Source organism: Ochotona curzoniae, unplaced genomic scaffold (genome assembly GCF_017591425.1).
Source record: "Ochotona curzoniae isolate NIBS_2020 unplaced genomic scaffold, NIBS_Ocur_1.0 scaffold_274, whole genome shotgun sequence".
NCBI lineage: Eukaryota > Metazoa > Chordata > Mammalia > Lagomorpha > Ochotonidae > Ochotona > Ochotona curzoniae.
In genome coordinates this window covers 13458255-13479858 of record NW_024467101.1, presented here as the reverse complement: position 1 = coordinate 13479858, position 21604 = coordinate 13458255, and the positions used below count along the sequence as shown (strand labels likewise).

The 21604-nt window shown below is 58.2% G+C and overlaps 1 protein-coding gene across 2 annotated transcripts; it reads right to left on the bottom strand.

Moving 5' to 3' along the window:
• Positions 1-709: 709 nt before the first annotated feature.
• Positions 710-17492, bottom strand: RAB35 (RAB35, member RAS oncogene family). 2 transcript variants are annotated; one of them, XM_041003917.1, is made up of 6 exons: positions 17315-17485; positions 11065-11115; positions 7701-7824; positions 3989-4113; positions 3773-3897; positions 710-2607 (listed from the first exon to the last, which is right to left on the bottom strand). In XM_041003917.1, the coding sequence occupies exons 1-6, from the start codon at positions 17364-17366 to the stop codon at positions 2479-2481; spliced, it is 606 nt and encodes a 201-aa protein (XP_040859851.1). In that variant the 5' UTR covers positions 17367-17485; the 3' UTR covers positions 710-2478. The 2 variants fall into 2 exon arrangements, with proteins under 2 accessions (XP_040859851.1, XP_040859852.1); XM_041003918.1 differs by lacking the exon at positions 3773-3897 and having other exon boundaries at positions 2479-2607; positions 17315-17492.
• Between the last annotated feature and the right edge of the window lie 4112 nt (positions 17493-21604).

The following is a 21604-nucleotide window of genomic DNA, read 5'->3' as shown; positions in this document are numbered from 1 at the left end:
GGAAGCACAGCAGGGCAGAGCGGAGAGAATGTACCTGTAGATATGTAGATACCACAGTGCTGTAATTTTGTATGTAGCAACTGTGTAAATACATGTATGGATTTTATAATACACATATATATAAATCTATAAAGGCATATTTTTAGATAAACAGCACACCACTGCTTCTTTTGAAAATAGTCTAAATAAGAATAAAAAGGATTTCTACAGAGCCTCCTGCCTCAGTCCCTGGGGATCTGAAGGGCTGTCTGGGTCCAGGCAGCTGGGGTGGCAGCAGTGGGTCCCTGCATCCAGGAGGCCACCTCACTTTGCTACCCATCGTCACGGACACGGCCAGGACGGGTCACCACCCCTACCTACCTTCATGCTCCACCACCGGGCCCTGCGCCCACTGCCCAAGGGGCACCAAGGGCAGCGCCCTTGAGCTTGGCAGCGACTTGCACCTAAAAGGAACCGCTTCAGGCAGAGGCATCTGCAGCCTGTTTCTGGTGTGAAGAACAAACACGGACCTTCGCCTGGCATCTCCCAGTGCTCCCAGAGAAGGCGGACTTGGCTTTGGCAAGTGTTGCGGGGTCTCGGGAGGCACCTGTCCAGTGCAGGACACAGGCCAGGAGCAAGCTGGACACGATGGGGCAGTAGGGTTGGGGGAGCGAGCAGCCAGGCCCCCTGAGAGCTCAGTGCAGGGAGAGCAGACGGACCCTGGAAGAAATCTGGCAGCTTGAACCTTTATTTTTAGTACTTTTTTTAAAAAGCATCATTAGAAACTTTCAATACAGAAATAATCCTAGCAAACCATTTAAAAGTTTTGTTGTTGGACAGGAATTTCACATCAGGTCCACCAGGACATCCGTCGGTCCAGCCCTGAGTTCCCCACCCCCACCCCATAACCCCATTCATGCAGAACCCTCCACGGGACAGGCCCCCCCATCCTCCCACGGTCACCCCTACCACCTGGCTCTGGCCGTCCAGACTCCTGGGCTGGATGCTCCCACGACCCCCTCACAGCTTGACCCACCCACACGCTCCCCCACCAGCTCCTGGGATGCCCAGAGGCGGTTCTGAGGCAGGGACCCAACTGGGCTCCATGCTGGCCCGCCCGCAGCTCCAGAGGGAGCCCTGGCCCCCAGGATGGACAAGTGGAGAAACAGGTGAGAAGAAACCCCTAGTTTTATTGATTAAAAACCCATCCACAGTGTTACCATGGAGACTGCAGCGCTCTGCAACGTGATTGTCCAGTCAGGACTTGGCCTGGAAATGCCTCGGAAAGGAAATCTAAAAGACATCATGGTGCTGAAATCAATTCTTCCCAGGTTACGTGATCCTTTTGGGGACAAGGGGGTGGAGGCAAGGGGAGCTGTCCTCCAGTGCAGGGGACCCTGGTGTTTGCTCCAGGGGCGGGAGTGAGTTGGGCCCCATCGCCCTGGCTTCTGCCACTCGATCTCACCCACAGGAGTTCCCCCATCACCTCCGTGGTCTCAGGCAGCCCTGGCACCAAGCTCCACATTCGGGATGTCTGGTACTCACCACAGTCTCCTGGTGCCAGGGGGTCCTTTTTACCAAGAGGCGACCACGAGCCCCACAGGGACAGATAGTCATTTACTTTCTCTAAAAACCCTGGGCCCAAAATGGGGTGGCCACAACTTTTGTTGCTGTGCCAATCAATCTTCAGGGACAGAAAATAGTTGAGCAACTTAATTCACTTGATTTGGCTTCATTTTCTTTATCAGTTAAAATAATGCTGTGAATCCTCCTAATGCCCACTGCGAGCCCGTCCTGCCTTCCTGCCAGGAGGGAGGCACACCGTGCCGGCGTGCAGCCATGGCTCCCCTGGGGGGTCTAGAAGGCAGGACAAGAAGCCTGCTGACTGAACAGCAGGGCTGACTTCCTCTGAAGGCAGACGGCACGGCCTTCCTCAAGTCAGATCTCCCCAGCTCCTAGAACGGTTCTGGGGGCAGGATGGGTGGGCAACATGCACCTGACAGGAGCCAAGACCCTGGAGGCCGGGACAGAGGCTGACAGCCTGCAGAGAGAAGGCGCGCCAGGGAGCCACTCCACCAGCCAGCTTGGCCAGAGATGCAGCCAGAACGTGACGCTCTCCCCTCCAGAAGCTGCTGGCGGCAGAGTGGCTGGGAAGATGGCAGGAGGGTCTGTCGCAGTAGGTTGGCATACAGGAAGCAAAAGCCAGAGCAGGACGAGGGTGTGCAGCTGGTTAGAGCAATTTACACTATGTACAACCTGGTCAGCCAGTCCGCTCAGCTGGCAGCGTCCTTGTCAGGTCCAGGCGCCTCAGCCAGGGAGGGCGTCAGTAGGAAAGGGCAGGCTCGTCCAACACCTTCTTGGCACTCAGGGAGGGAGGAAGTGCCGGTGGCGCCTCCCGATACAAAAACATGGAGAGAATTCTTTAAATAACGGCAGGACAGAGGCTGTCCCCGAGGCTCGGCCCCGGCCGGGCAGGCCGCAGCGCAGTCTCTGCGGGCATTAGCAGCAGCGCTTCTTCCGTTTACTGTTCTTGGTGAGCTTCACCACGTCGTTCTGTTGCTGCTGTTGCTGCTTGGCCAGGTTATCTTTTTTGGCTCGCAGGACCAGCTCTGTGATGCAGTTGAACATCTGTGCGGGAGACAGGGCAGGGCGGGCCTCAGGCCTGGCGAGGATGCCTCCTGCGGCCCGCCACCTACCAGTCCGGGTGAGTTGTTGCCATCAGCATGTGGTCCCTGTCTCAGCGTGGACCCACTTAGTATTTCTCACCACCACAGTGGAGCAAAGGGGATATGCAAGCCACTGTGGGAACCCCGAGTTCTGTTCTCCCCCTACGCTGACACTGCCCTCCCCTACCAGTCCTCCACCACCCTGGTTGCAGCAGCAGCAGCCAGCTGCCAGGCAGTCCCAGGATTAAAAGGGTCAGCGACCCCCTCGCAGCATGCTATGCCCCCGGGCCCAGCAATGCTGCGTTAGTTGTGCCCAGTACAAGGCAAATGGCAGGACTGAGACGTCTCTCCTCCTAGTCAAGGAGGTGGGGACACGCGCTTGGCCTCCCACACCCCCCGCACAGGGAGCCCAAGGTCTGCCCAGCTCCCTTCCCATATCACCTACTCCTCTTCCATTGCCAGGAACCAGGAAAACTACCTACTCAGTTTCCCTCCATTCAGCCAGAGCAGCAGGTGACACAAAGCTGGGCCAACAGCTACTGTGCACACCCTGGTGCTAAGCACTTGCTACCAGGCACCACAGCTTGGGAGAAAGGGCCTCCCTTCCCCCACATACACGTGCAGCTCAGAGAGCTTACCTCCTGGGTTTTGATGCAGGTCTGCCTCAGGAGCCTGTGCAGCCCAAATCCCTAACGCAGTGGGACCCCCTCCCCCCTACTTCCTAAGGCCTCTGTATGACATGGCAGGAGGCAGGACTCCCAAGGAGGGCTTGTGGCTGAAGGTCCAAATTTTCTCCCCTAGGCTCCCACCTGCTTCCCAGGAGGCCAGGGAGTAGAGCCTGCAGGCGTGCGTCTGGGAGCCACAGGGAAAGCTGGGCAGGAAGAGGTGAGCTGGGGACCGGGTGGGACCGAGAACAGCTAGTCGGGTAAGCGCCTGGAACCCTGCTATCCCACTTGACAGATGCAACTGACTCCCTGGGATAACTGAGGTAGAGACAGGAGCCCGGCCGATCTCTGGTACACACTGACTGGAGATGCCAAGCAGGCCGGAGTGGATGGAGCTGTGTGGCAGAGCAGGCTGCGTCAGCCTGCTGCCCCCTCCCCACCTGGGCCTCAGCCAGGCCTTACCTCCTCCACATTGACATTCTCCTTGGCACTCGTCTCAAACAACTGGATCCCCATCTGCCCGGCAAATTTGTAGGCGTCTTCCGTCTCCACCACTTTCCGCTCAGGGTCATCGTTCTTGTTGCCCACTTGAAAGCAAAACACAGTCAGCCCCACCCGGTGAGAGCTCCCAGGTCACCCCATGCTCCTGGCCCCGCTGCCCCTGGGGTCCCGCCTCACCTAATATCCGGCAGACATCGTCACAGTTCTGGTTGATTTCATGAAGCCACCGCTTGACGTTGACAAAGGACTCGGCACTGGTGACGTCATAAACCACAATGACCCCGTGTGTGCCCCGGTAGTACCTGGACAGGGAGAGTCGGGGCTTTAGCCCAGGTGAGCAGTGCCGCCACCAGGTCTGGGTGCGCACCCGCAGCCCAGGGAAAGGCGCATGCCAAACACAGGGCAGTGCCTGGGCTGGTGAGGCTGTGCGGCCGCCCCGCAAGACAGCTGCCTTCATGGCCACACAGCCACCTTGCCCCTTCTGCCGCGGGCCTTGATAGGGCTGGCAGCCCTGTACCCTGGCACAGTCTATGGGGCAGTTGGGTACCTCCAGGCACGCCACTGTCCAGCTGCACAGACCCCAGGATGCCCTGGGCGTGGGAGGGGGCACAAGTCACGTACCTGCCACACCATGGCACTGCCTGGTGCAGTCCCTCAGGATGCCAGGGAGGCACACCACGGGGCACAGGTGGCCTCTGCCTGCCCTCGGCAGCCCCAGGTGAGCAGCCCCGGGCTGTGGGTACTGCTCGCTCCTCTCCGCAGGGTCACTGCCTTCACCTGCCCGCCTCCATTCCCTCAACAATGAAACGGGTTCTCCCTCAGCTCCTGGGGCGTTTGGGAGGAAGATGTGAGCAATCCACATGGGGTGCTGCTGTCGCCCTTGGTGCCCCTGCCCTGGATGAGGCACAGAGAGCCTCACTGTGCTCCGGGTCCCTCCTCTTCCCCCCCCCCGCCCACCTGCCAGGCTCCAGACCCGGGCCCGCACTCCTGCAGTCCTCGGCTTTGGGAAGGCCCGCCAGCTTCCCTAGCTCTGGGCCTCAGGACTGCAGTAGGTGGGAGGTGTGAGGAACAGGGCGGACACAGTGGGAGAGGGACACGCCTGCCGCCGCTGCCTCTGGTCACCCCTCGGCATCTAGGGACACGGCCAGGGGCTGGGAGCGCTGGATGGGAAAGCAGCCGTTCCATCCGCACTGCCACTCATTGGCACTTGGTCCGAGTCAGGCTCCGTGCTGGGCAGACTCCCTCACTGAGGCCGTGGCCCAGGGCCTGCGGGACGGCTGTTTTCAGGAGGCTGAGAGGGGTGTGACAAGTTGGACTCGAGGCCCAGCGGCTCCCTCTCCTCATCATTTGGCCCTGCACTCCACTCAGGATCGACAAACGTCAGCAGAGAGCAGCACGCGCAAGGTGACAGGTGCCGCCGGCTAGACAGGCTCAAGGATGTCCCAATCAGCAAAGGTCATCGATAGCCCTGGCCACCAGGGACACGCCCCAGGCACCGAACCCTCCCACGGTCGGCGGCCAGGGCCTCAACCCTGGCACTCCACACACACGGGGCCACCCTGCAAAAACACATCTTGTCTCAGGCAGTGGAGTGGCCTGAATAAAATGGGGAGCTGGCCCAGCTTCTGCCAGCCCCGCCCTGCCAACAGGCGCTGCCTTCATGGCAGCCAAGCAGGGCTTCTGCTGCCCCGCCCTAGGCAGCGTCTACACCCAGCAGGAAAGCCCGGCAGAGGCTGGCTGCCCCGTGCTAAGGCAGGAGGCGGCAGGGAGCAGGGCCATGCCCTGGGTCCAGGCCTGAGCTTTGGCCCCTGAAGGACTCAGTCCCGTGCCTGCCTGACCCCAGCTGTGTCACTTTGCCCTCTCTGGACCTGTGCTCATGTCTATAAAACGCAAACAATCCCAGGTTCCTTATCAGGAGTCGGTGAAACCAAGTAGGTGCAGCCCTTGGTGACAGTCCCAGCCCACAGTGAGCAGGTCAGTGCCCACACTGCTGGCCAGCCTGCTCCCAGAGGTCCAGGTCCGCGCTGGCCCAGCTGCTGCAGACTCCCGAAGCTCAGTCACTCCATCCCAAGCAGCCTGACCCCGGCCCACGGGCCTCTTGGGCCACTGCCAGGACAGGGTAGCACAGAGCCCCCCAGCAAGTCCATGGGCTCTAGGCGTTGAGGGGTCACAGCCCAGCGCGGGACATGGCAGGGATAGACACGCTCCTGCCAGCACGGCCCAGGGCTGACCCAGCCCTCGGCCCAGCCAGCAGCCTTGTGCTCTCAGCTGCCACGGGGGCTTTGCCCCTCACCCTGAGTGGGCAGCCATGGTGAGGAGGAAGAGGTCTCTGACAAGGGCATTTACTCCTCTTCCCACTCCCAGAGAAGCAAGCTCCAGGGACAGTAGTGTCATTCTGCCACTGCAGCGTGGGGCCCAGGCTCCCGAGCCCCCAGCCATACCCTCTTCTGAGCAGGCGGGGTGGGCACAGCACAGGACCCGGAAACAGAGCTGCCCGTCCAGGCCAGCCCTAAGGAGGAGCCCTAGGACACCAAAGCACAGAGGTTAGGCAGCTTGCCTAGGGACACACAACGGAAAGCTGAATTGGAAACTGTGCCTTCAACCCCTGCACCTTCCCGGCCCCCATCCCAGACAGGTAACCCAGACCCCTCGGCACACTGCTTGGAGCCCAAGCTTGGTCCTCCCCTCCCATGTGCAGAAAGCCCCACACGGGCTTGAGCAAAAGCAGGCCACAGGCCAGGGGGCTGGCTTCCCAAACACCTTTGGGAAGATGGATGAAGGGCCCCATAACAGCTTCCCTGGCCTGCCAAGAGACAGCCACGTGTTGGGACCAACATAGTAATATAACACGTTAATCCTCTACCTGTGGCACTGACATCCCAGACAGATGCTAGTTCAAGTCCCAGCTGCCCCACTTCAGATCCAGCTCCCTGCTTACGGCCAGGGAAAGCAGCGGAAACCCACATGGGACATCCAGAAGTAGTCTCTGGCTCTCCAGTTTTAGACCAACCCAGTTCTGGCTGTTGCAGCCATTTGGGAAGTGGTCTAGCCGATGGAAGCTTTCTCTTGTCTCTGTGTCTCTGTCTCTCCCTCTGAAGTAAAATAAACAAACCTTAAGAAGAGCCCCCTGGGGCCCGGTGGTGTGGCTTAGCAGCTAAAGTCTTCGCCTTGCACACACAGGGATCCCATATGGGCGCCGGTTCTAATCCTGGCAGCTTCACTTCCCAATCCAGCTCCCTGCTTGTGGCCTGGGAAAGCAGTCGAGGACGGCCCAAAGCCTTGGGACTCTGCACCCGCGTGGGAGACCTGGAGGAAGCTCCTGGATCCTGGCTTCGGATCGGCATAGCATCGGCCGTTGCGCTCACTTGGGGAGTGAATCATCGGACGGAAGATCTTCCTCTCTGTCTCTCCTCTCTGTATATCTGACTTTCCAAAAAATAAATAAATTAAAAAAAACTTTTTTAATTAAAAAAAAGAGAGCCCCCTGCAAGGAGGGTGGGTGACAGGAACCTGCACAGCCTGTCCCAGGTGTCAGCGCAACACCTGCCAAGAGCTAAGTGGTGCCAGGCCAGTATTCACTGGGGCAGGACACTGCACCACTGCAAGGCCCACACTGTCTGTCGCCATCTCAGGGACAGGAAGTGCCCGAGGCAGGCTGCACAGCACTGTCCCGCCCGCCCCCAGTAGCACAAACCGCTAGTCCCTGCCTCCTCACATCTTCAGAAAGAAAGGTACAAGCACCCCGCACTGGGCCACAAGTGAGTTCACGTCCCGCCAGCCTCAGGACACACCTAGTGCCGTTTCCACCACAACCGGGCACACGACCAGGTCACGACTGCACCCGTGGCCGTGGCAGGGGTTCAGGTGGGAGCTGATGTGGCCGACTTACGTGGACGTGATGGTGCGGAAGCGCTCCTGGCCGGCCGTGTCCCAGATCTGCAGCTTCACCTTCTCCCCGTTGATCTCCACTGTGCGGATCTTGAAGTCCACCCCAATCGTGGTGATGTAGCTGCCTGCACATGCACACACATCAGCAGAGCCCAGCACAGTGCCCGGGCCCGGGCCCGAGGCCCCAGCACACGGGGCAGAGCCATGGGCTCTCCGACTCTGCCTCACTGATCCTAGGTTCCCAGGACACAGCCCTGGATGAAGAAGATGCTGGGCTGGAGCTAGAGTGGACAGAGCCACCCTGGAGCAAAGGCAACACATGGGATACAGCAAAACATTTCAGAGATTAGCAAACACTACAAAGGGACCAGAAAGGGGATTCACTGGGGCAAAGGGTCAGTGGCACAGCAGCTGACATGACACACTCTAGGTTTTCCTTCCGGGTCGCACTACCTCCCAGCACACCTGCAGCCTGAACGCCCCAGGCCATGGAGACACCAGCACACACAGCAGGAGTTGCTTCCCAGGACATCCAGACCGCAGGGGGGCCAGGTGGAGGGGCCTGGGCCACATCTCTGGACCTCTGGGACATCTGCAGGAACTGGGACTTTGTCCTGAGTGGGGTGGGCAGGCGAGGGTTTCAGAGCCCATGGCCCTGAGCCGCACCAGCAGCAGCTCTCAGCCACCTGGGGGAGCTGGCCTGCAGAGCGAGTGGCCAGTGTGGCGGGCAGGCTTAAGAGGGCCTGAACGCTGAGCACAGCTGTCCCTCAGTGGGAGCTGATAGTAACACAGGAGACAGAACATTCAGAGATGTGACTGGCGCAGGGCACAGGTAGGATCAAAGCAGAAGCTGAAGTGCAGACCATGGCAGCCTTCTGAGAGGAAGTCACATTTAGAACAGGTGAGGACGGAGAGAGAGATCAGCTGGGGGAGGAGCCACAGGGACAGCAGCAGAGGCCAAGGCACATCTGGAGAACAAGCCAGCACACGGTGCTCCTCTAGTCCTGAGTGATGCCAGCAGGGACAGGGAGCAGCAAGCAACGCCAGCCAAGCAGCAGTGTGAGGAACAAAGCTGGAAGGACGCTGGAAACAGAAGACCAGGGTGTTCAACCGGGGATGCTTCTGTCCCCCGGGATACTGGGCAAACCTGGAGGTTCTTGGGGCTGGAGCAACTGGGAGAGCGGAAGCGCTCCTAGTGGGCGGAAGGCAGAGCACGACCCCAAGGTGTCCAGCTGAGAGGCTCCTCTGCAAGGCCAGCTCAGGGGAGAGACCAGGAGGAGGGGCACATCAAGCCTCAGAGTGCCAGCATCCCAATTGGGCACTAGTTCAAGTCCCAGCTGCTCCGCTTCTGATGCAGCTCCCTGCACATTACCTTGAGCCCTTAGATGCATGTGGAGACCCAGAAGCTCCTGGCTTTGGACTGGCCAAGTTCTGACCAATGGGACCATTGGTTGAGTAAAACAGCCAATCAAAGATTTTCCTTTTCTTTAACTCAGCCTTTCAAATAAATGATTAAAACAAAAAAATCAGGGAGAGTACACACCATGTTCTAACTCCGTTTTCCCCAAGCATTTTGGGAGATGAATTTAGGTCTCTGGTGGAGGCTGGGCAGGGGGTGTGGAAGCCTCTACTCAACCAACAATGAGTAAGATTCCAGTAGCAGAAATGCAGAGAAAGACAGTGAGGAAGTCCCAAGTAAGGAAAGCTGATCGGACAAAGCATAGGGGGACGTTTCAACATAACTGATTATCAGCCTTCAACAAGACAACAGCCACAGCTGACACCGACAGAGATGACGCATCCCAGCACTGCGACCAGCACCCTCGAGGCAGCTTCCCAAGCACCCAGGCCAGAAGGACCATTACGATTCCCACAGCCCAAGGTCCGGAGGGGTCAGCTCCGTCCAGCACCCCTGGCAGCGGCAGCGGCAGCAGCGCTGCCAGTGCTTCCCCAGGGCAGCTGGCCTGAGCCCACCAAGGGACCCAGAGGGCAACAGAGCCCAGCCCTTAGGGGCTGGCAGACCCCAAGCGGCTGACGACCAATAAGCAATCCATGTTCAACATGCAAGGCCACGTTCAACCACACCAATGAGTGAGAAATACAAACTGAGACAAGACAGTGCCTTCCGCCTGTCAGCTCAGCCAACACGTGGACAGCCTCTGAAACCCGGCGCTGATCGGAGTCCCGGGGAACACTCTGACCATGTCTCCAAGACAAGCCCGTAGCACCTGAGACGATGCTAGATGCACACAGTCTGTGTGACTCAGTCACCCTGCTTCTACAAAGACTGGCACAGGGCCACACCAGCAACACATCCCAGGTAACACCACGTCAGTTAAACAGCAGCAACTTGGACCAAGCACACCGGCTCAGTAGGCTAATCCTCCCCCTGTAAGCATAGGTAGCCCCACTTCTCAATCCCAGCTCCCCGCCTGTGGCCTGGGAAAGCTGTCAGGGACGGCCCCCCTGCACCCGCGTGGGAGACCCGCAAGAAGCTCCAGGCTCAGCTCCAACTACTTTGGCTTTTTGGGGAGTGACCCAGTGGATAATCTTTTTCTCTCTCTCCTCTCTGTAAATCTGCGTCTCCAATAAAAATACATCAAACAATAACAAAACAGCAACTAGGAACCACGCACAATCCACAGCACTCCAGTGAGCTAGGTACAGCACAGGGTCCATGTTATGAAGCAGGGTCAGCCATCACCTTCAATGCCTGCACTGAAGTTCAAGTCCCAGCCGCTCCACATCTGAGGCAGCTCCCTGGCAATGCACCTGGGAAGGCAGCAGAGGCTGACCCGAGTGCTTGGGCCCCTGCGCCCACACAGGAGACCCAGATGGAGTCCCAGGCTCCTGGCTTCAGCCTGACCCAGTCACAGCTATCGCAGCCATCTGGGGGAGTGAACCAGCAAATGGAAGATCTCTCCTTCTCTTTCTTCCTCTCCCTCTTTCAAATAAATAATCTCTAAAAAGAAAAAAATACATAATATACACAGCATACATACACACACACACACACACACACACACACACACAACTGAAAAAGAGAAGGAGCAGCAGCTGTACCCAGGTGGGAGCCGCACTAAGCCCAGGCTGCAGCGCAGGACAGCTCTGACCCCTCTCCTGGATTCAGACGCAGCCACAAACTACCTGGCAGCTTCGCTTTTTACTGTTGGGCTGGGGAAGACCTGAGTGGAAAATAATGGCCAGGCCAGGGTCTTTCTGAACAAGTCAGACCTAAGCATTCCGCCACCACCACTGTCCCTCCTCTGGCAACCAGAATGAGCAAATGTCCCACCTCAGCCAGAGGCATGGGTGCTCCGGTGGCAGGGGCGGCAGCCCAGCAGCACCCCAGGGGGAAGACTCACCTGAGAACGTGTTGTCCGCAAAACGCAACAGCAAACTGCTCTTGCCCACACCTGCAAGAGAGAGGGTGCCAAGGTGAGGGGGCGGTGGAGCCTCTCCCCCAAGAACTTTTCACTCCAGGAGTCCGGGGAGATAAGCCCATCCTTCTCAGGCCACTTTTGACCTTCCTCGTCACCGACCAGCAACATCCCCCCAGCGCCCCAAGCCTTGCCCTTCACCATCCTGCAGGTCAAGCGCCGAGACAGGAACTTGCACGTGTGCCTTGTGCTGAAACAAGCACGAGGAAGGCCAACCAAAGGGGACAACATCAACACCCCAAGTTTGTCCAAATACAATCCCCAGAAAACTGCCCATCACTATGGAGCTTCACTCCGTGAATCTGAAATGAGGAAGATCACTGCAGATGGGCCCAGCACAGTAGCCTAGTGGCTTAAGTCCCTGCTTTGTATGCATCAGGATCCCATATGGGCACCAGTTCTAATCACAGTGGCCCCACTTCCCATCCAGATCCCTGCTGCTTGTGGCCTGGGAAAGCAGTCGAGGATGGACCAAAGCCTTGGGACCCTGCACCCGCATGGGAGACCCAGAAGAGGCTCTGGCTTCAGAGCGGCTCAGCTGTGGCCACTGCAGCCACTTGAAGAGTTAACCAGCACACTGAAGCTCTTTCTCTGTCTCTCCTTCTCTCTGTAAGTCTGACTTTCCAATAAAAATAAATCAATGAATCTTAGAGGGAAAAAAAAGCACCACAGTACTACTGCCAGGGAAGCAAGTGAGGCCCCACAGCCAGGCCAGCTCTCCGGGCCAGCAGGGTGAGCGTCGGCCTCCCAGCCAGCAGCCCACAGGCAGACCAGCACAGCCCCATGAGCGGAACCCGCACAAGACTCCTGTCCCCTTCTCTTCCACACAGCGCAGCTTGCCCTGTCCTCCGGCTCCATCCTGACCCCAGCCATCCCCGAGGCCAGCCGGGTCAACTGAACACAGGGAGGAATTAGCACACGTCCAGCTCTGCCTGTAACGCCAACTGCATCTTTCATGCGGTGCAGGTTCTGTGCTGTTGAGATGACAGAACTCCCACCTGCTGCCTCAGGCCCTGAAGGGGCTGCATGCCCTCGACCGGCCAGGCTGGAGCGGGAGCCAGGAGCTCACGTCCCGTCTCCCACACAGGTGCCCACTTGACTGCCTCCAACCACCTGCTGCCGCCCAGGGTCTGGAGCCAGAATCAAACCTAGGCTCTCTGATGGGGGCTGCCAGCATCCCATGCTGCATTTTTTTTTTTTAATTGCAAAGTCAGATATACAGAAAGGAGAGACAGAGGAAGATCTTCCATCTGCTGGTTCACTCCCCAGGTGACCGCAACGGCCAAAGCTGAACCAATCCAAAGCCAGGAGCCAGAGCTTCTTCTGGGCCTCCCATGCAGGTGCAGGGTCCTAAGGCTCTGGGCTGTTCTTGACTGCTTTCCCAGGCCACAGGCAGGGAGCTGGATGGGAAGCAAAGCCACAGCCACCGGGATACGAACTGGCGTCCATCTGGATCCCAGTGCATGCAAGGCGAGGACTTAAGCCACCAGGGTATCACACCAGGCCCAAGCTGCATCTTATTCACTAAGCTAAATGCTCACTCCCAAAGTTTTCATTTTTTAAAAAAAGATCTTTTTAAATTGCAAAGTCAGATATTCAGAGAGGAGGAGAGACAGGAAGATCTGATGCTTCACTCCCCAAGTGATCACAACGACCAGAGTTGAGCCAATCTGAAGCCAGGAGCTAGGAGCTTCTTTCCTATCTCCCACAAGCGTGCAGAGTCCCAAGGCTTTGGGCCGTCCTCGACTGCTTTCCCAGGCCACAAGCAGGGAGCTGGATGGGAAGCAGGAGCTGCCGGGATTAGAACCGGCGCCCATATGGGATCCCGGCACGTCCAAGGCAAGGACTTTAGCTGCTAGGCCACCGCGCCGGACCCCAGCTGCTCCATTTCCAATCAGCTCCCTGTTAATGTACCTCGGAAAGCAGCGGAAGGATGGCACAAGTGCTTGGGACACTGCGTCCATGTGGAAGACTCAATGAATTTCTAGGCTCCTGGCTTCAGCTTGGGCCAACCCTAGCTGTTGCAGCTATTTGGGGAGTGAACCAGCAAATGAAAGATCTCTCTTTTTCTCTCATCCTACAACTCTGCCTTTCAAATAAACTAATTTTTAAAAAACAGGGGGCTGGTGTTGTGGGGGTGGAGGAGAGGAGAAAGTGAGAAAGCAGAGGCTCTGAGCAGCTGACCTAAGTGCCTCTACCGGAAGTGTGGGGCGACACCTGAATGCAGGGGTTGTACTTGTTTAGGGACAGGGAAAAGGGCCCCCCAGAGCCTTTAACATCTCACCCCCAGACTCAGTACAAAGGCCCTCAAAGCTACTGGGGGGAGGGGCACATGACAACCTGCACGTTCAGCTCAAAGCTTCTGTCCGATTCTTGAGGTCTCCACCCCACCCCCAAGCAAGCACCACTGTCACAGAGGCGGCCCCCTCCCCAGGGAATCCTCTCACAGGATCCCCTTGGGAACCCCTCCGAGTGAGCTGGCTGTCAGGGGCTGCCTGCAAGAACCCGAGTCACGACCTCCACCTGGTCCCACCTCTGCAGAGGCAGGCTGCAGGCAGGTGCAGCGGCGGCCGGCAGCACTTCTGCTCTGGGCCACTTCCTCATTGCTCCGCCATGAGGCTTCCTGCTAAGCCCGAGGAGGCCCAAGTCCTGGGCTGGGTCCTCCACCGTGGCCTGCCCCAAGCCAACACCCGGCTGGCCCTGACAGCTCCTGTTTCCTCCCAGAGCCTCCTGGGTCCTGCTTACTCAGCTAAAAGCCCGCATTGGACCTGTCAGTTCCTCCGAGACGCTGCCTCACTCACCCTGCGCTCACAGTGCTGCGAGCTGAGTCCAGCACTTGGTAGGGGCCAACAAGGCACTGCTTGACGGCAACAGAGGACACGTTAAGACTGCACAGATCCACTCTCTCACACCCATGCCAACATGACTAAGGCAGCCCTGATACAAACTAAAGTGCTGGTGGAGGGCACAGAATCCTTTTTAAAAACAAAGGTTTACCTAAATTCCGTACATCTAAGACACACGGGGGGAGGTGCTCCATGCAGTAACAGGGCATATCCCCCTGTTTAGGGCCAGGCATCTCGGCAGCGCAGCTGTGAACCACTAGGCTGGGGATGCGGAGCAGCTGGTCAACCCAGAGTGAGCAGCATACAGGATCAAGTCCCAGCTGCTCCACTTCCAATCCAGCTCCCTGCTAACACCTGGAAAGGCAGCAGCAGATGGCCCAAGTGCTGAGTCCCTGCCATCCACGTGAGAGACCCAAAAGGAGTTCCAGGCTCCTAGCTTCACCCCAGCCCAGCCCTGTCTGCTGACTCAACCATCAGCTGAAGATATTTCTCTCAAGCGCCCTCACTCTCTCGCTCTTTCTACATTTCAAATGCATAAATGTCTACATTGCTCTCCCTCCAAGAGGAACAGATCATGCCACCAGCACCCTCCACAAGCAACACCAGCTCCTAAATGCCCCAATCATTTAGCCCGAGGAGGAAGCACAGTGCACCAGTCTACTTTTCACAAATCCAGTGTCCGTGCTGGGAGCACGAGCCTTGGTGGCCTTGATGCTGCCTGGCCTCCGGGAGACACCACTCAGTCATCAGCACACTCCTCCTGCCCGCTCCTCAAGGCTTCAGCCCCAGCTGTGCAAGGTCCCGGCTCCTGCAGCCAAGTGCTCCCAGCACGAATCCTGCTCCAGCACCTCCTTCCTATAAAACCTCAGCCAACGGTCCGGAGCAGTAGCCTAATGGTTAAAGCCCTCACCTTTCAAACGGGCACCAGTTCATATCCTGGCGGCCCGGCTTCCCATCCAGCTCCCTGCTGTGGCCTGGGAAAGCAGTCAAGGACGGCTCAAAGCCTTGGGACCCTGCACCCACAGAAGACACCCAGAAAAAGCTCTGGCTCTTGGCTTTGGATTGGCTCAGCTTTGGCCGTTGCAGCCACTTGGGGAGTGAACCAGCAGAGAGAACTTTCTCTGTCTCTCCTTCTCTCTGTAAGTCTGACTTTGCAGTAAGAATAAATCTTTAAAAACAAAATCTCAAGCAAGGCACATCTATACTCACTGTCAGGGCCTCAGCGAGATCTGCCCGCCACTTCAGGCTCCAGGTTCCAAGACCACGTGTGGCCAGCCCAGGGAGGCACAGCCTGAGCCCCAGAAAGAAACAGACCCTCAGCTGAGGGACACCTTGTGGAGGTACACTTGCTGTGCCCAAGTGGAGAGAAGCACAGAGAATCACAACGAAAGCAGTGTTCACTGAGTGCCCCCGTGCGCTGGCGTGCCACCAGCTGCTCTCACACACATTAGTTTAGATGCCACCAATACACTGTCACCTCCACTCGGACAGCAGGTGGGAACTGGAGGGGAGCGCACTACCTCTCCAGGCGCAGGCACGCTGGGCTCTGAGCTCAAGTGCCCAGGCTCAGCCTCAGCTGCCCAGGCGTCTCCAGGGTGCCTGGCCTTAAGAGCCAACAGCAAAGACCAGTCTCCTCTCAGCAAGATGGGCCCTGCCGGCCCAGCCTGTACCAGGAGCCCGACCCCACAAATCCTGGCCCACACCTGACTCCTAAGAAATCAGTAACTCCATCAAAAGGCCCGGGGAGACAGTGGGTCCTAACCACCCTGCTCGGAGAGGAGGGCCAAGAGGCCGTGTCTGCTAGGTGAATTCAGCTTTCCAATTTGGGATGCCAAAGCACAGGCAGGAGACATCTTACGGAGGGATAAAGACTCCTGTGGCACGCAGGGAACCTGCCACCTCCAGGAGGCAGACGGCACAGCTTGCTAGGTCGGGTCCACACATCAGTCCTCCTCCTCACTCCTCCCGGGCCACAGTCACTCGGCCAGCTCTCTGCTAGTCCCTAACCTCCCTGCTTCTCCACTCTATCAACCATGGAAACCTCAGTCATCCTCCACCTGCTGCCAATTACCAACCCTACCCTGCCCCAGCTTCACAAGGAAAACCAAAACCGCCCCTGCCCTGGCCTGGCTTGGACGCGCTGGGTTCCACAGCCCATCTGACTGGGCCCCTGTCCTTCCTTAACCACCCAAGGGATCCACCACCGGCCGGGCCATAGCCTCCTGTCACGTGACCCCTTCCCCACCTCAGTGCACCCACAAGGCCCACAGCCACCGTCGGCTGCACTCCCGGAACCCTTCTAGGGCCCGGCCCCCCTCCCCGACCTCCTGGTCTCCCCACCAACCTGCTAGCCTGTCCCACCTCCAAACACCTCTAAGGTCCTTCCCCAAGGACCAGTTTTGTCTAAGGAGACCGGATACTCATTCTTCCATTCATTCATTCATTCACAAAATCTGCCGGCAGCCCTCGCTGGCTGCCGCTGCACTTCTACAGACACTGGAGATGGCGCGGCCGCGGTGGCGGGCTGGGAGTGAGTGGCCGGAGCAGGTCAGAGGTCACCCACCCAGGCCCTCAGGCTCACTTCACTGAACACACACAGTGGGCCCAAGAGGCAGGGTCTCCTAGCGTTCCAGTCTACAGAGGACGCCGCTAAGCCAGGCACCGAAGGGACCCTTGGCCGGGAACGCCCCGCCGCGGCCCTGCCTCATTCATCCACAATCATCCCCACCTGCGGCCAGCCCCGCGCGCCGGCCCGGCGACACCCCCCATCTTACCGGGGGCGGGGGCGGGGGCAGGGGTCTTCACCAACGCCCCAGGCCAGCCGAGCTCGGGCCAGCCACGGCGGGCTGCCCGCGGGCGCCTTCCCCTTCGCCCCACACGAGGTCCCACGCGCGCGCGGGGCACTTCTCCCTCTCTATCTCGTCCGACACTCGCACCACCCAGCCAGGCCCGGTCCCCCATTTCTCAGAGAAGCTCCGCTGGGGGCTCTGCGAGGGGAAAAGCCGCTGGCCCCAAGGTCACCGAGGGCAGCGGCCGGACCTCCCCCACCCCGCCCCGCCCCGCCGTCCCCCTGCCCACCCGTCCCCAGGACTCGAACCTGGGTCCCTCCAACTCCCAAGAGCTCGCGCGACTGGACCAAGGTCACACGTGAGGCGGCGGCGGCGGGCGCGGCCCGGGCTCCCCACCCCGCGCCGCCCGGCCGCCCCTCCTCGGCGCGCCCCCTCCTCGGCGCGCCCCCCGGGGGACCCCGCGGCGGCCCCGCCCCGCCCTCCCCGCGGCCCGCGCGCCCGGCCGGGCCCCGCACCGCCTCCGGCCGCCGCGGCCCTCACCGCTGTCGCCGATGATGAGCAGCTTGAAGAGGTGGTCGTAGTCCCGGGCCATGGCGGGCGGGGGCGGCGCGCGCGGGCGGGCGGGGTCACTACGGGCCTCGCAAACCGCAGCTCCCTCCGGGCTGCTCCGGCAGCGGCGGATCCACTTCCCGAACAAACAGCCGGAACTGACAGAAACACCTCCCTCCGCGCTCCCTCCTCCCCCTCCTCCTCAGCGGCCGCCGCCGGTGCCACCGCCTCGCTCCTTCCCGCCCCGCCCCGACACTGCGCAGGCGCGGCTCCTGAGGACGGCTCTGCGCAGCCGCAGTCCCGGCCAGCCGCGCCCTCGCCGCGCGCACGCGCACGCGCAGCGCGCAGGCGCTCTAGTGGAAGTGGTTTTTTTTTTTTTCTTTTTTTCTCCCCCGCCCCCCGCCCGGCTCTCGGGCGCGAACCCGCGTTCCTCGTGTGTTCTCGGGCGGACGCGGCCGGCTGCTGAGGCGGGGGTTGCTGGCGGAGAGGAGCCTCCGTGGAGCCCTCCTTGCAAGAAGCGGAGGATGCTGGACGTCCGCGCTGCCTTCATCTCCAACACCTGTGCGCGCGGCGGAGCGGACGGGCGGGCGGCTCCCGGGGCGGGGCGCACGCCGAGCTGCCGGGCCCCCGAGCAGGTGGATGGACGGACCAGGGCGGTGGGTGGGGGGAGTCCGAGCCGCGTCCCGGCCCCGTCCGGGGTCCCCTCGCGACACCGAGGGCGACCGCCTCCCATCTCCCACCTCCCGGGTGCCCGCCGCGGAGCGGTGCGTTCGGGAGGAATGAGGCTGCTCGGCGCCTCGGCGGCCCCGGGCTACCCCAGTCGCTCCCGCCTTGACCATCGGCGTGCAGGGCGCTCCCGCTGCCCTTCTCGCTCCAGTCCTTTACCACCTGTGTCCCATAGCCCTACTGCTTTCCGATAGATCACCTGTTGGACGCTTGTACTTACCGTAACTTATTTAAAGGACAGGCAAGGAGAGCTCTCCTAGCCACTGTTGTCTCCCAGATGTCCGCAGTGACTGGGGCTGGGCCCCAAGTTTTTGAGCCGGTCACAATGCGTTAGTAGGAAGCTGAAACCGGGAGTAGAGCCAGGGCTTGAACCCAGACGCCCCCACGCAGGATGCTGCAGCTTCCCGGGGCCACCCTCCACCGAGCCCCCTTTCTCCTTGACTTGCTACGATGTATCGTTTAACAGGTGCATGGTGCTGTTCATCCAATTAAACCGCCCTGCTGTTTGCCATGATCTTGTTGCTCATCAACAATGTTGCAGCAAGCAGCATCCTTGAAGGACACGCATGTGTGGGGCTCCTGAGTTAATTTCTCCAAGGAGCTGAAGTCCAGTGGACGGGGATGGGCGCTTGAAATGTGGGAGGGAGGGTACTGGCTGGGGGAGGGCAGCAGCTCAGGGGAGCTGCTGGTCAAAAAGCTGGAAAAGTGCCAACTTCTTTGGCCCAGGCAAGTTTTAGGAAATAGAGGGCAGGGGGAGGGGAGAGACGCCTCAGTGCAGACACAGGGGAGCACCTCCATACCCTCTGGCTTGAATGCCACCCTGGAGCTGTGGCTGCATGCCTTAAAAGCATCGTGCAGGGTTCCTCACAAAAAAGCTGCAGCTGTGTGCATCTCTGAGTTCCGTGGGAACTCATGCTGTCCATCAGGGTCACTTCGCGCCGACTCATGGGTACTTGAAGCCATTTCCTATTGCAGACACCAGCACATATTTCCAAGGCAGCCTCCTGACACCCACACTGCAGGATAAGTTTGGGAAATAAAGTAAAACGGACCATTATAAAGTCAAAGACTTGTCATTCTCCCTCGATGCACCAGCAACAGGCGCTGGTTCCTGCACTGATTCTCTGCTTGATGAGGGCTGGTTCTTTTGTTTTGGGCTGCAGATGGCAGGGGAAGCAAAACTGGAGCCTTTTCCCCTCCAGGAGTTCACAGCCCTGGCAGAGTTAAGACATGCTCATGGAGAGTTAAAAGCTCACGATTAATACAGTAGACCAAAGAGCTGTCAGATAAGCTGTGTAAGACCTCACGGGAAGAAAGCTCCCGCCCAGTTAGCAGGGCTGGGGAAAAGGTTTCGTGGGATAGATTTGAAGATGGCAGCAGTATGAATGTCAGGTGTGTTTAGACAGCCTCTGTCACAGCTGTGAGAGTCATCCGTTTCACGTTGGAGGGGGAGCTCCCTGGAGGCCATGCTGTGTGCCTGGAATCCCAAATCTGAGCACATTTGTCTCTGGAAACATTGTTGCTCATTTACTTATAGTTCTAACAGGAGCTTTGTTACAATGTCTCCCTCAGAAGATACAAAGGTACTCCTCTCCAAAAAATATGGAAAATGAAATTAAAATTTAAGCATATTTTGGAGGGGGAGATCAGTGGCCAGCACCATGGTTCAACTAGTTAATCCTCCACCTTGGAGCACCAGCATCCCTTAGGGTTGCCGATTCATGTCGCAGATGCTCCACCTCTGATCCAGCTCCTTGCAGGTGGGAACTGGAGGGGAGCACACTACCTCTGCAGGCGCAGGCACGCTGGGCTCTGAGCTCAAGTGTCCAGGCTCAGCCTCAGCTGCCCAGGCGTCTCCTGAGTGCCTGGCCTTGAGAGCCAACAGCAAAGACCTGCCTCCTCTCAGCAAGGTGGGCCCTGCACCTGGCTTTGGATCCGCTTATATATATCTGTCTCTTTCCTGTACATCTGCCTTTCCAACAACCAAAAAAAAAATTTTTTTTTAAAGAAGCTTGTGGATATGTAAATTACCAAAAACAACATGAATTTCAAAAATTTATTGAAACAAAAATAAGTTTCTAATTCCCACTTTTCTGTACAAAGACACACCCATGCACGTGAATTTTCATGACCAAAGTATGAGTACTGTGATTGGAACTTTGTGCCACTGACCCGAGCAGCTGGTGCGGGGCTGTGAGCTTCTGCAGCCATGGTGGTGGGGAGACAACAGCAAGGCTTGGAGCCAAGGGCAGTTACACGACTGGTGAGATGATGTCAGGAGAGCAGGTGTGAACAGCAAGGAAGGCCTGATGCCAAAGATGGTATGCAAACAACACCAACCAAAGCTGCTTTTAAAAAGAAAACCACAGAATTTACCTGGTGACCAGCTTCATTCAGTGATTTGGTAAATATTTGCACATTTGCTGGGTGTCAGCCATGTCCCAGAACTCACAGTATGGTGGGGGCAGACAAGCCACTCCTGTGCCAGGTGCTGCTCTGAGAGAGGGGTTCCAGTGGTTAACTAAAACTTCAGAATCCCTGATCTCCAGGAGCTTGCGTTCTGGGAGAGAACGCAGGCTGAAGAGAGAAGCCTGAGAGAGAACAAGGAGGAGATGGGGGCCCCACGCAGCAAGCTGAGCCAAGACAGGTAAAAACGAGGAAAATTCCATCCTGTGTGTCTGGTAGAAGTGCAAGCTGGTCCTTTGTCCTGTACTTGCAAACCGGCCACCGACCCAGAGGTTGTCAGCAGGCCCTTCCCTGTCCCCTCCTGGCTCCCAGGGATCAGTGGGGACCCCATTACCTCATCCATCTCGGCATCCCTTGGGGACCGACACCCTGGAAGGCACTTAGTGTCTGTTGAAGCCACACTGGGAATTTGGAATTGCCTGGAAAGGATGTCACAGGAAATGGAGTTGACCCCTCTCTCTCAAGGTTTTTTTTTTTTTTTCTCTCCCCTGAGGTTATCTGCCAAATATGGGGTCTACCTCAAGGTGGATGTGCCTTTCCCATGACCTTCAAACCATTCTATCGACTTCCTCATCTTTGGGATCAGATAAGTGGTTTTCTGAGTATGGCCAGGAGACTCTGTTCCAAAGAATCAGTAGATTAAGACATCTCCATGACATGAAGGTGTTGCTTGCCTTTCTAGCTCATTATTCACTCAGAAGTGGTGCATTTTCCAAAGCCCACATGTGACAGACTGAACACAGAGCAGACATGAGGCGCCAGATATTAAGCATGAGACAGTGTTGCTCGCCTCATTGACATAGTTACTGGTTTTGGACCTCAGAGTCTTAATACTTTTAGAATGCTTGGCACAGGTCCTGGCTCCTGCGTGCAGCTTCCCGCTGAGGCAGACCCTGGGAAGCTCCAGATGATGGCCCCAGTACCTGGGTCCATATCATGGAGACCACATGGAGTTCCAGGCTTTTGACTTTGGCCTGGCCCATCCCCAGCTATAACAGGAATTTAGGGACGAGGCCAGCAGAATTCTGTCTCTCAATTTTAAAGGATGATAAATTTATAATAGATAAAATACACATAAGCAAGACCCTC